General features: G+C 50.0%; 4 protein-coding genes across 4 annotated transcripts; 3 read left to right on the top strand and 1 right to left on the bottom strand.

The window, feature by feature from the left end:
* Positions 1 to 941: 941 nt before the first annotated feature.
* CTRU02_208899 (cell wall glucanase) lies at positions 942 to 2,230 on the top strand (the record flags this gene model as incomplete). The annotated part of the gene is made up of 2 exons (XM_036726152.1): positions 942 to 1,011; positions 1,068 to 2,230. 2 exons carry the CDS (start codon positions 942 to 944, stop codon positions 2,228 to 2,230), a joined length of 1,233 nt encoding a protein of 410 aa, XP_036582345.1.
* A 1,139-nt stretch (positions 2,231 to 3,369) lies between these two features.
* On the top strand, positions 3,370 to 5,217 carry CTRU02_208898 (fatty acid desaturase; the record flags this gene model as incomplete). Its single annotated transcript, XM_036726153.1, has 2 exons — positions 3,370 to 3,614; positions 3,705 to 5,217. 2 exons carry the CDS (start codon positions 3,370 to 3,372, stop codon positions 5,215 to 5,217), a joined length of 1,758 nt encoding a protein of 585 aa, XP_036582346.1.
* Positions 5,218 to 9,101: 3,884 nt separating this feature from the next.
* On the top strand, positions 9,102 to 12,462 carry CTRU02_208897 (DNA repair and recombination protein rad54 and rad54-like protein; the record flags this gene model as incomplete). The annotated part of the gene is made up of 9 exons (XM_070205168.1): positions 9,102 to 9,169; positions 9,258 to 9,420; positions 9,530 to 9,697; positions 9,847 to 10,501; positions 10,561 to 11,456; positions 11,520 to 11,638; positions 11,698 to 11,777; positions 11,833 to 11,992; positions 12,096 to 12,462. 9 exons carry the CDS (start codon positions 9,102 to 9,104, stop codon positions 12,460 to 12,462), a joined length of 2,676 nt encoding a protein of 891 aa, XP_070061243.1.
* A 107-nt stretch (positions 12,463 to 12,569) lies between these two features.
* Positions 12,570 to 13,493, bottom strand: CTRU02_208896 (uncharacterized protein; the record flags this gene model as incomplete). Its single annotated transcript, XM_036726155.1, has 1 exon — positions 12,570 to 13,493. One exon carries the CDS (start codon positions 13,491 to 13,493, stop codon positions 12,570 to 12,572), a length of 924 nt encoding a protein of 307 aa, XP_036582348.1.
* Between the last annotated feature and the right edge of the window lie 199 nt (positions 13,494 to 13,692).

The raw sequence follows: 13,692 nt of genomic DNA, 5'->3' as shown, positions 1-13,692 counted from the left end.
TGTGGATGCTAGTAGACGTTACCAAGTATTGTAAGCGTCTGATCGTCTTTTTTGATCATTTCATAGTTTTGCTCTTATGAGTGACGTCTCAAGCTTACTGTTTTGATGATTACCATTTGCTGGCCAGATGGCGGCACGGAAACCACCAAGACTCTCATTCCTGAGGGGGCATTCGCTTGAAGCATCTCAATCTTGCACGGAGGAGGAAGAACGACATTGAATAAAATGAGCCCCATTAATCCAGAGACATTCTTGCTCCAATTGGCTAGGACTATATAGATACGGAGTGCTTATATTCTCTAACCAACTGCAGATATACCGAAAGCCTACACTCAAAAACCCTCACTTCTTCTTCTTGCCCTCCCAAATCACAATTTGTAGGAAGGTCCACATTCCTCACTCCGAGCTGATCGGTTCTCCCTCCATTCCTCTCGATACATGTAGGCCTCATGTATGGCCGTTCCTGCTCATCCTGGCATTTGCCAAGATAACAGGGCAACATCCACCGATAATACGAGCTGCAAGTGACTTAACAGGCGCCGTGTAACTCAGCAATATCGGCGGATACTTGACTACACCATGCCTCCACTTTCTCGCCGGGCTTGGAGGTTGTTCTTCATCCTCTTACCTATGCTTCATTTTTTCTTGTCATTTTTACCGCTGTTCACCACATTTGGCCTCTTGTAACACCAAGCTGTCACGACAGCGGTCCGTTCATTTCGATCCATGTTGTTACTTTGAGTTGCAGACGCTCGTTCTTCAATACAATATCATTCTTTACCTTCATTCAAGTCGACTCGACTTCATTAAAACTAGGTCAATTTGATCAATTTCGTTCCGTTCGAACTCTGAATACGTCTTGTTCTTTGCCACGATATACCGGATATAAGCAAAGCCCCCCGTACAACTTGACCAGAAACACTGCCGAAGCAAAACGAGAGATGAAGACCAACGTGCTTTCATCGGTGGCACTCCTGGCCATGCTGGGGCTGTCGGCCGCACTTCCTCAAGGTATAGAATATCTTAAGCAGCCCTGTACTTGTGCATTGCTGAATTCAATTGGTTAGGCACTAGAGATCTCAAGAGAGTCATCCGGCCTGACGACGTTGTTGCCACTGACGACTCAAGGAAAGAAGCCAACGAGGTGCCGCAAGTTGTGGTTTACGTTAACGAAGAAGGGACACTATTGACGACGACTACCGAGGCGGTCAGGTTAGAACTTATGTCAAGGGCGATCAGCCGCGCGCCGATTGCTCCGGACCTCGAGTCAAGGTCCGAGGCTGCTTCTTCCCGAGCATTGAACTCTAACCCGGATCTCGGTTCTCCGTCCGCCTTGCCTGTTTCGACGACATCAGCTTCTGCTTCACTGTCGTCTCAATCATCATCCTCATCATCCTCTTCCTCGTCACCGTCGGCGTCAGCGTCATCGAGTCTACACGGCGTTGCTTATGCGCCCTATACCGCGACAGGTGATTGCAAGTCAGCCGCACAGGTTGAGGTCGACTTTGCTGAACTTAAAGGGAAGTACTCCATTGTTCGCACATACGGTACCGATTGCGACCAGGTTGCGAAAGTGTTGTCTGCGGCCAGAAATACCGACCTAAAGCTTTTTCTGGGCTTGTTTGACATTGGCTCCATCGAGCAACAAGTCCAGACTATCATGTCGGCTGTCAAAGGTGACTGGTCTTCCATTGATACTATCAGCGTTGGCAACGAGCTGGTAAACAATGGGAAGGCCACGGCACAGGAAGTAATCACTGCTATGGGCCAGGCACGGCAGCTGTTGCGGGCTGCTGGCTATAAGGGACCCGTTGTCACTGTCGACACTTTTGTGGCAGTACTGGCCAACCCTTCGCTGTGCGATCTATCAGATTACTGCGCCGTGAATATCCACCCTTTCTTCGACGCTAGCACAGCGGCGAAAGATGCTGGGTCGTTTGTGGCTAGTGTGGTGAATAAGGTACAGGCAAAACTTTTGGACCGCGGCAAACGAGTTGTATGTACAGAGACGGGCTGGCCATGGCAGGGGGACAGCAACGGTGCGGCGGTGCCTGGTATTGACGAACAACGGCTTGCGGTTGACTCGATCAAGAAGGCGTATGCGAGCCATCCGGGTGATGTGATTCTCTTTTCAGCGTTCAATGACCTTTGGAAGCACTCAGAGGCGAGCACTTTCCATGCAGAGCAGTATTGGGGTATTGGGGGGCTCTACTCGGACTCTGGCAAGTAAGCCTTGGGGCTGATCGGAATATCTTGCTAGCTTGTTTTTGTCAGGCTGCGGGTAAGCCATGGAAAACAAGACGACATTAGATTTACTAGTTGTTTGCAACCTAATTTCATACCAACCTTGGTCGTTAACTTGTTAAGAAAGCTCTCTTGTTACCTATATAACTGCCTTTGAGATGTCGAATGTGAGCCCGAAAACAATGCACTCAGGTCGGTGAGTAATTGTTGAGGGTTTGATCTGTGAGATATGTCTTTGCCGTCTTTCCCTTCCTTATGGCTGTCTTACGAACCTTTACTTTGTGTCTATTGTACCAATTCCCCTCTGCTCAGCATAGTGTGCGGCACACCTTGAATAGTTCTGTGATGCGAGGTCATTTGTACTGATCTATTGTTAAGCTGGCAGACAGGTTGACGCGAAACTGGCACGCGCGAGATTTGATAGTTGATCAACAGTACACAAACCTCGAGCAAAATCCCACTGTCCTTAGTCACAATAATGGATGGAAGGGAACGAAAGGAAGATAAACACAGTATAATACAGAGGTACAACTGTGTTCCTCGACACCGTGCGGCAAGATTACGGGAAAAAGACGGATGGGACGAGAGAAACACGCTATTGTGGACCCCTTCAGCATTGTTTCTCGCATGATTTGTGCTATTGGATCGTGGCAGTGACAGCAACCCTGGAACGACATGGACTCCAGCCGGCCCCAATCACCCAACAAGCTACCGAGATCCCCGTTGGAGCTTCTATCACTCCATTGTCAATCTACTTGTCGACTACACTTGTCCCACCTGGCTGTGTGGATGCGAATGTGAGGCCGAGGGACACTGTCTGGAGTACAGGTACTCCTGTTACTGAACCTGACAAGTACTTCATCTTTATCTAGATCAACAACATGCGGTGAGCCACGGCGCCAAAGCAAAGCCCGGATACCCGCCTATCCCTTTCCTGTCCCGTCTTATTATTTTTTTGCCTTTAAAGGTAACCCTTCTTCTCTTTTTACTTTCGCTCATTCGGAGCTACCCCCGTAACGGCATCCTTTCAATTGGATACGATAATTCGCTTGAGCGACCTTCTGTCGACCATCCCCCGCCCAGTTCACCAATTCCGGCGACTCAATTGCTCCACGGGCGGCCGTAATGGCTGCCGCCATTACTGCCAACGCCGCTGCTATCGGCTCGGGAACCCGCGGAAAGGTCAAGAATGAAAGGGAATACCCGCTCATGTCACGACGCCAGATCGAGGGACTAATCGCCCAAGGGCGCGTCATCACGATCGTTGACCAATTTGTTCTCAAGCTTGATGGATGGCTAGCCTACCACCCAGGCGGTGACAAGGCCATACACCACATGGTCGGTCGCGATGCCACCGATGAGGTCTCTGTGTATGTTTCTAGCCTTAAGTTTTGGCCTACCCCTCAGGCCGGCCACGTTCGGGAGAAGCCATCCTCTAACATGCTGTGGTGATGTTGCAGACTGCATTCCGCCGAAACAAAGGCACAGATGAGCCGGTACCGAATTGGGAGGATCGAGGGATATTGGAGGAATTTCGTGCCGCCTATTCAGGGAGGCAAGTTTAGAACGGCAGAGGAAGGAGGCCCCGAGATAAATGATGCAGAGGAGGATGATGCGTTGCGCTTCTTCGGGCCTCCTTCGCTCAGCGATGTCAGTTCTCGCGAAGCTTCCCCTGTCTTCGATAACAACGAGAGCAGTATCCGGCGTCGGCATGGTGCGGCCCAAAGCCCAAGCTTGGCCTCAATTTCTTCAGCGACAACGGACTGTGCAGACAACGAAGAGATGGATGGCACCACCTTTCTGGATTCGGAAACACGGAAAAAAATCCGTCTTGATCTCGATAAGTATCCTTCCCTCGACGATACTACTCAGGCCGAGATCGTGCGCAAATACAGGCTGCTTGACGAGCGTATCAAAGCCGAGGGCCTCTACGACTGCAACTACAGCGCATACGGCATTGAGTTGATACGATACACGATTCTGTTTCTCGGCATGCTCACTTTTCTACGCTGGGGCTGGTATGTCCCAAGCGCTGTCTGTTTGGGATGCCTTTGGCATCAGTTGGTCTTTACCGTCCATGACGCGGGGCATATGGGCATTACACACAAGTTTCATATCGATACGTGTATTGGAATCTTTATTGCTGATTTCATAGGCGGGCTCTCTGTCTGTTGGTGGAAAAGGAACCATAACGTCCACCATATTGTCACCAACTCGCCGGAACACGATCCAGATATTGAGCATCTGCCCTTCTTCGCTGTTTCTCATCGCTTTCTCGGCAGCCTCACCTCGTCTTACTACGAGCGCATCATGGCATATGACGCTGCAGCCAAATTCTTCCTGTCATTGCAATCCTATCTATACTATCCGATCCTGTGTTTTGGCCGCTTCAACTTGTATAGACTTTCTTGGGACCATATCATCTTCAGGCGCGGCCCTAAAAAGGGTATTGCCTGGTGGCATCACTGGCTTGAAGTCGTCGGACAGGTTTTCTTCTGGTTCTGGTTCGGCTACGGTATCTTGTACAGGTCTATCCCTAACAACTGGGATCGATTCGTCTTTGTCATCGTAAGCCATGTCCTGCAGTCACCCTTACATTGCCAGATCACCCTGTCCCATTTTGCTATGAGCACAGCCGATCTGGGCCCTCACGAGTCGTTCCCTCAGAAGATGCTGCGGACGACTATGGATATTGACTGTCCCACCTGGCTCGATTTCTTCCATGGTGGGCTGCAGTTCCAGGTCATCCATCACATGTACCCGCGTATTCCACGTCACAACCTCCGCAAGACGCAGAAGCTGGTCCAAGACTTTTGTAACGACGTGGGCATTCCTTATGCTCTGTACGGCTTCGTTGAGGGCAACAAGGATGTTATCAGCCGGTTAACTGAGGTGTCTCGACAAGCTACCATCCTGTCTCAATGTCAAAAAGCTGCGATCAAGAGTGGTGATATCCTTCACGGGCATCATTGATAGTGGCTGATGACTTCCCATCTCGCAGCTGTACATATATTGGAGGAGGCGAAGTAGCTGGTGTTGAGCGAAAAATATCAAAGGAGCAGCTCGAATCTAACAGTCGTATTACTGACCCAGATTAACTGTGACGTTCGGAACAGCATTGACATGGAGTGTATCGACATGTATATGTCTATGGCGTGACATTTCATGCAGTCTGTGGTCGATTTGTTGGTCAGACAGTTTCGGACTCTGCTGCGCCTACAGCTTGAAGCGACCATCATCTTCAGCCAGAGCACATGTGTGATCATCGCGCTCATCTTCAATGACAGAAAGAGAGGTAGGGCAAACATAGGGGCCCAACTGCAGTCGGCAATGCAGATGCGCCTTTTCAATTCTATGGGCCAATTGCAAACATTTGAGACGGGAAAGTCAGGACATAGCAGCGTTACTGATCCATGTTGCCTGGTCACTACATTCTTTCTTGCCTTTTTGGTAGACCTAGTGCCGTATGTAGCCCTATATACATCCTTCACCCCCCTTCCCACACTAGTGCGAGTTGTGGCCCATCACATCCGATGGTAAAGACAAGGGCGTCCACAGTGATCCCCAGCAAGAGGCCCTGCCCCCAGTTCGCCTTCTCCGGCATCCCACTGCGGTACCAGAGACTGCGAGAGACGACGATGGATGGAACCGAGTTAAATGTTTGGCCGTACCTACTGTCCAACAGCCCTCGCTTTATCGCCTCAGCAGTGGCTCGGCATATATCAATACTGGGCGTGACATATTGACGTATCTGGGCTGACAATTGCGCGGTAGATAGAACAGCCCAATATGACCGAGTAAAGTTTTCGAAGTAGAATCTGATACCCCAGAAAGTCTATTTGTATATCACAAAACTGAGACGCTATGTAGAGTCCGCCATTGAGTGTCCCTAGAGTCTTGGCTGGCAGGTCATGGCCGTCTTTCATAAGAAAAAGAGAGAAGGAAAAAGGAACGAAAAGTAACATTTGCCTGAGGGTACCACCGCCCAGGGACCCGCTCATTAAGGACCAACTCCACGAGTCGGTATCACCCTGCCTCGCTCTGGGGTTGTAGAAAACATCAAGTGCTTTGTCTGGTCCGACCGCCTCAACCTCGTCTACCGAAAGCCCACGCCGCTGGGGAGTACCATTTGTCGAGCCTCAGATAAAACAACCGCCCCCCGAGGGATGTTAAACCAGTAGAAGTTGTTAATTGCAATACCCGTAAATGAAAAGAGTCTGTCCTGTTTAGCGGGCAGCCTGGCCCATCTCAGGGAGCTGCACCTGTCTAGTGCCCAAAAGTATAAAGTCGTCAGGTATCCCAACGCATGCCGAACTTGAAGTTGATATCCCAGTAATCCAGACACACGAACAAGCATGCACGCATTCCCTTAACCATTCACCTTGCCTTGTTTCTTACGTAGACAGGCTCTGAAAAAGTCGGCGGCCTCGGAATATCACATCACAGTTTACAACCGAGACCAGCTCCTCCGTGTCAAGTCTGTTTGCTCTATAACTTTGTCTAGTCAACTTCGATCAACATCAGCGATAAAAGTTGGCCTCTGGAAATGGGAAAGAGCAGGATGAATGATGCAGCAGCAGTTCGCATTCTCAAAGCTCGTGGAGGCGAGGTAGGTGTTAGGATCATTGACCCGCTGGCAGTGAGCTTCCCCCACCCAAGGTAGTTGGCTAGAGGAGGCAGGATAAGTTTGCAAAACGAGCCACCATGGTAGCACAGACAAACTGGGACGTGGAGATATCCAGTAAGGACTGGCAGGGGACCCACCTATGTAGTGGAGGCAAGCAGGAAGGGGCAAAACTGAAGTAGTATGAGGTACTCCGTGCTTGTGAAGGAAGAACAGTGCATGGCGCATAATTACCGAAGAGTAAAGATTAAATGGCACTTGCCAGCTTCAGGTCCTTCGTGAATGTAAACTGCTGGCTCAACTAGGCAGGGCAAAATGAGGGAAGAGGCACAAGAGATCATGGCAAAAGAAAGATGAGAACTTGATTTACAAGTGTGTCCGCGAAAAATATATGCTAGCCGGCTCCTAGACTGGGAGAGGAAGCCAGAAGGACCAGGACCAACAACATACAGAAAGAAAAGCCATAAAAAGGCTGACATATCCTTAATGGTGATGGTCAGGAAGGGGATGGCACAAGGACAAGGTTAGAGCAGGGGTGTTTGAAAATGGCCAGGCCGACCCAAATAGTTGGAATTTCGGAGAACCGAATCAAAAGCGTGTGGCCAGGATCAGCGCTGTTTAAAGTAAAATACAATAAAAAAGCGCCGGGATGCCGGGCTCCATCAACTGGAAGAAGCTATTATTAGCCGAGTCACGAGGAATCCTGCGGGAGGGTGAACGAGCACTGGAGTAGAATATTGCAAGCCAGAATAAAGCATGGAGTGCTGAGGTTGTGATAGTTGTATCATCCCGGCCGATTGATGTCTTTTATTACCATGGAACTGGCCCGGTTTGCTCGGTAGAGGCGAGGGCGGCCAAGGAGAAAAGAGACAGATAGGTATTAGTTGTGTAAACTCTGTGACCTGGTCTTCTTGGGCTTGTGACATAGAGTGGAAGGAATGACTTGATCATCAAACTATCCCAGCTGGCCAAAAGGGCATTTTGGGGCGTGGGGAAACGGTGTCTAGCCCACTGGTTGAGTGCGTTACAGGATTCCTAGGATCGTTTCTAGGTAATGTGCCCGAGCAATAGATGCAGGAAGTATGGAAAGCGGTTTTTCGTCCATCGCGCACATACGAAGAACCAGGAGCACGAAGACAATGCAAATATAGGAAGAGGCGTGCTGGACAAGATGAAAAAGTATGGGGAGCATGTGTTTGCGTTTGCGTATATAGTTTCGTACAGGCGTCAGGTGAAAGAAGACGCGCGCTGCCTTGACCGGTTTGCTACATTGCAAGGCATGGCGGAAAGAAGAACAAATGTAAATTGATAGAAGGATCTCAACACGAAGGGCACCTGCAGAAGTTATCTCGCAAGTCGAGGAAACTGATCGTCCTTAATTCGCCAAAGGCATACACAGAGCCCGCTGGGGAGATTTGGAGGCCGGTGAGGGGTGTTGCTGTGAAGGTGAAGACTTTGGGGGGGGGCTGTATCGTTTTTGTGTTTGCTTTCGGAAGGTTGAACTAGGGCAGGTCAAGGTTACTCTGACAAGAGAGGAGAAGGGGATAGAATAATAGGAAATTTAATCGGCAGCTTGTAGCAAAGAGAAACGGTGCAGTTGCAGCGCGAAATAATGCACTTGAGAAAGAATGAGATGCCTACGGAAAGATAGGGAAGTAGCTGGCAGAAGTAGCCAGCGTATGGTTTGCCTGATTGGCGTTGAGCCATATGCGATCGAGAGGTGTCGTGCCCCTCGCGTGCATATACACGCAAAAGGTACCTTGTACCAACTTGAAGCGGTCTGTCTGGCCAGGTGCCCCCAATTGCAGCGCCACACGCCATCTGCCGCCCTCCCTGCAGCTGTACCTGCACACGCCTCTTTTGGACTTGCCAGAGCAAAGTGCCTTTATTGCCTTGGTCTTACCTCACCTCCTCTGCCCAGCTGCAGCCTCACAATAGCCTCACAATCTTGCGAGCATAGCTTCACTCCCCGGATGTGTCATTCCCGCCTTGATTGATCTCCCATATTTTCTGCTCGATATTTTCAATAGCTGGCATCGCATCTTGCATCCGGGGTAAAATTGTCTCATCTTCAACCAGCTCGGCCTAGCGATCACGCCCAACCAGTCCGGCCCAACGCAGGGCACCCGACTGAGTCCCGCTCGACGCCGCAGCATTAGGATATGATCCTACTGCTACCATCATCGTCTCTTGGTCTAACGCTATCACCGTTCCTATATCTGTCACAACAGCCATGGATGTCGGGATTCAACGAGCCCTGAACGACAAACTTTATGACAAGAGGAAGGTTGGAGCGCTTGAGTATGTCCATTCCTCATCAGTGGTTCACTTTCAAATTTAACCTCACCGCCGTCTCAGCGCAACAACACTGACTTTTCAATTCTGATAGACTCGAACGGGTGATTCGTGAGCTGGTAGTCACTCGTGATTACCCCAGAGTTCAAGCCATCCTCGAGCAGCTATGTAACGAATTTGCCTACGCTGTACACCAACCCCATGCTAGAAATGGTGGCCTCATCGGTCTGGCAGCAGCAGCTATTGCTCTTGGTCCCGTACGTCCACTTCCAAGTCCTCGTTTCTCCCGTGTCCCCATCCCATTATTTTCAACCCTGTCTTTGTGTTGCCTTTTGCTTAAAATGCATTCGACTGACACCACAGCAGGAATTACCTCGCTACTTAGAGAAGATAGTACCACCAGTGTTAGCCTGTTTCACTGACCAAGATGCCAGAGTTAGGTACTATGCCTGTGAGGCCATGTACAACATTGCCAAGGTCGCTAAGGGGGAGATATTGATATATTTCAACGACATATTCGACGCACTTTGCAAGGTAAAGTAAATCTACATCCTCAAACCTCTCTTAGCTCTCCCTCTTATCTTCCCCGTACACACTACTAACCTCATGGTCCTCTTTCTGTATTTTTCTTTGCTTATCCTAAGTCTGCTTTGTAATATACTTATTTGGTTCTTTTCTTCCAGCTTGGAGCAGATTCTGAGCTGTCCGTCAAGAACGGTGCCGAACTGCTCGACCGCCTCATTAAAGACATAGTCTCGGAATCGGCCGCTTCTTATGTATCGGTTCTGGAAGGTGAACTAAGCCAGGAGATTACCGACAAGGAGGAGCTCGATGACCGCCCTCCGCCTCCAACCGCCTTCTCCTTGCGCCGCTTCATACCCTTGCTCCAGGAGCGCATATGGGTTATCAATCCCTTTACTCGCCAATTCCTGGTCGGTTGGATCACCCTACTCGACTCCATTCCTGATCTGGAACTGGTGACATTTCTGCCGGACTTCCTTGGAGGTTTGCTCAAGTTTCTGAGCGACCCTAATCGAGATGTTCACGTCGCCACGCAGGCGTGCCTGGACAAATTTCTCAGCGAGATTAAGAGGATATCTAGAGTAAAGAAGGGCATCGCCGAAAGCAAGAAGTCCCGTGAAGGTGGCAAACGCAAACGTGAGGAGTCGGTTGACTCCGGTAGTGTCCATATTGAACCCGAAGAAGGCGACGAAATTGACTCACAAAGCGATGATGACGATGGGAGCGGCGAGGAGGACTGGATCCCTGGCCAGGATGTGCAAATCAACTACCGAAAAATTCTGGAAATACTCACGGCGACGCTTGATTCCCCGCTCGGTATGTCCTTTGGCTCCATTTCTTGCCCTGCTATTTTCAATGACTAACGTTTCTAACAGAAGAAGACTCCCTCTTGGAATCCCTCCGCTGGATCGTCGAGTTCCTGGACATTTGCCCTGAAGAAGTGTTGCCATTTACCCCCAAAATATTGGCTCACATGCTGCCTGCTATGGCCAGCGGTGTCGAGTCCATCCGTCAGGCCGCCGCTCGCGTCAACGCTGGCCTGATGGATTACGTTGTCTCACTGTCTGACGAGCCGGAAATCGGTGGCCCTTCTCAATCCATGTCGCGCATTCCAGTTTCTGGCGACCGACAGGACGGAGCTTCAAGTGCTCGTGCGTCTCTCTCCAGTTCTCGGGACCTTGAGGTAAGAAGTCCGACTCCAGCTCAAGGTCATAACCGGTCCCTCTCTACACCTAACGTACCATCGTCGAATGTTCACCCTCAAGTGGATCTAGATTATGCCGCAGCAGTTAATGCGTTGACATTGTTATTCCTCAACGATCATGAGGCAACCCGCGTAGCTGCGCTGACATGGTTGATAATGCTCCACAGGAAGGCCCCAAGGAAAGTGCTCGCCTTCAACGATGGAACTTTTCCTGCATTACTTAAAACACTGTCAGACCCAGCAGAGGCTGTCGTCACGAAAGATCTGCAGTTACTGTCCCAGATTTCTCGCAATAGTGAGGACGACTACTTTTCCAACTTCATGGTCAACCTGCTTCAACTCTTTGCTACTGACAGAAAGCTTCTTGAGACCCGTGGAAACCTGATTATACGCCAGCTCTGCGTTAGCCTTAGTGCTGAAAGAATCTACCGGACTCTTGCAGATTGCATAGAAAAAGAGGAGGATGTCGAGTTCGCCAGCATCATGGTCCAGAACCTAAACAACAACCTCATCACAGCTCCGGAGCTATCTGAATTGCGCAAGAGACTTCGCAACTTAGAGTCCAAGGTAGATCATGAACACATATTCTTTGGTTGCTTTACTGTCGCCAGACTACTTACACAAAACCAGGATGGTCAAACCTTTTTCGTCGCCCTCTTCCGCTCTTGGTGCCATAATGCTGTCGCTACGTTCTCTCTTTGCCTTCTGGCTCAAGCCTATGAGCAAGCTTACAATCTCCTACAGATTTTGTGAGCCCAACCCTCTTTTTTATCTCCACCTCTCTTACAATCACACTGACCATATCTAGCGCTGAACTGGAGATGACAGTGAACATTCTCATCCAGATTGATAAGCTAGTTCAGTTGATAGAATCTCCTGTTTTCACTTGTAGGTTCTCTGCCGCCAGCACCAATATCATCAGTGAACGCTAAATTGGTTACAGACCTTCGATTGCAATTGCTAGAGCCAGAAAAATACCCCCATTTGTACAAATGCCTCTATGGGCTCCTAATGCTTCTTCCGCAGTCCTCAGCCTTTGCCGCTCTTAAGAATCGTTTGAACAGCGTCAGCTCGATCGGCTACCTGCACATTGCGCCTAAAGTGTAAGTGTTCCCAGCAACCGCTTAAGCCTCGGCCTATGCGGAGCCTGGTACTGACATCACCCGCACGCAAACCCATAAACAGCAGCTGACCACAGTCCTACAGGAATCCCAGTCCCGCCGCTAGCTCAACCTACGACAGACCAAATAGGCTTAAAGGCCGGGAAGACGGCATCATCCGCTGGAATGAATTACTCGAAAAATTTCGGAGTGTGCAAGAAAGAGCTCGGCGATCCCAGAGACATTCTGGAGATGTCGATGATGGCCGAGGCAGCCTCGGTATGACAGAATTGCGCCTAGGAGAGGGGATAGACCCAAAAGGGTCCAAGGAGTCACGCAATGCAAGCGGGCCTCCTGTGCCGGTAAAGGATCCGACACCTCCAGCTGCGCCGCCCGTAGTCAAGCGAGCTGGTTTGGGCATGCGGCAGATTAGGAACTTGGGTGGTGCAGTCAGGGGAAAGAGACCCGGCTGATGGAGATAGATAGTCACTGGAAGGCGATTTTTTGAGTGCACATCTGTTGAAATACCCATTGGCACAAGCGGCAGCATGTGTCTGTATGCTAGAGTATTTACAGGCACTTACCCGCGGCCCTTTCGCGGACTTTCGCGTTCAACTAGCCCTTCAAAGACATTGTCCCGACGCTGAATGATGGTGCGGAGCTCGGCACGAATGTTATCAAGCTCAAGTCGAGCCCTCTTGACATCATCTGGAAGGCTAGAAAACTGACTAACCTGAGCGTCTAGGCTTTTCTTTTGAGCAAGGAGTTCGATGTAATCGCTCTCTTCTTGAACGATTTGTTCGATAGTATCGCGAGGCAAACCGGATAACTGACTTGAGTTTGACATGCGGTCTTTCAGCTCAGGCAGGCGAGCTGCCATGGCTTTGATTCTCCTTTGCATATCCAAGTTTTGTCGAGCCAGGTCATTGGTAGGTTTGTAGTCATCGCTGCGTAATTTTCGCAATAGCTCGTCTGCTGTAGCGAACTCTTGGTCAATATACTTCAAAAGTATATGCACGCGGACCCTCGTCTGCTCAAGCTCTGAGGCCTGGGCGTGAAGTTCTATCATGGAGCGTCCAAGACTCTTAGCCTCCGGATATGCAACAGATAGCTGGCATGATAGCGTAGCCATCGAATTGAGGGCGGTACTCCCCTCACGCGTGAGGTGATCTTGAATGGCGGCAAGGATCCTCTCGCGGGCCGTAACGGGAATCGGAAGTTCTGATGAAGTATCGAGCAGGTCACGATCCGCATTTAGATTTTCAAGGGCTCCAGCCTCTGCCCTGGATACGAGTTCACGCTCGTCATCTGCAGTCTCATTCAATGCGGCCAAGGCTAGGAGGACTCTCAGTGTCTCAGGGTTTCTTTCGAAAAGTGGTACTGCACGACCTTGGAATTTACAAGCAAGCCAACCGTCGACATAATTCCAGTCCTTGGCAGTAGAAGCGGCGATGCGGGCTATTGAAGGTGAAAATATGGCGGTTGACGACGGAAGGTGAGCCATGACGAGCCTCTAAGGAGTGCCTGGTTTAGTTAGTCAAGAGACAATTTATTTGACCCTTGACCAAAATCAACTGGTGCGTTGTGTTGGCTTCGTCGCGTGCAAACGTAGGATCTGTACCAGTTGTAAAGCAATCTGCTTGCCTGTATGTGAAGACTGTAAGGATACTTGTAGTGTGCAAGATGCACGGTGTTTGCTAGGG

The sequence above is a fragment of the Colletotrichum truncatum genome (genome assembly GCF_014235925.2).
Source record: "Colletotrichum truncatum strain CMES1059 chromosome Unknown Contig_0005, whole genome shotgun sequence".
NCBI lineage: Eukaryota > Fungi > Ascomycota > Sordariomycetes > Glomerellales > Glomerellaceae > Colletotrichum > Colletotrichum truncatum.
The sequence above is the reverse complement of the archived record's forward strand: the minus strand, read 5'-3'. Positions and strand labels throughout refer to the sequence as shown.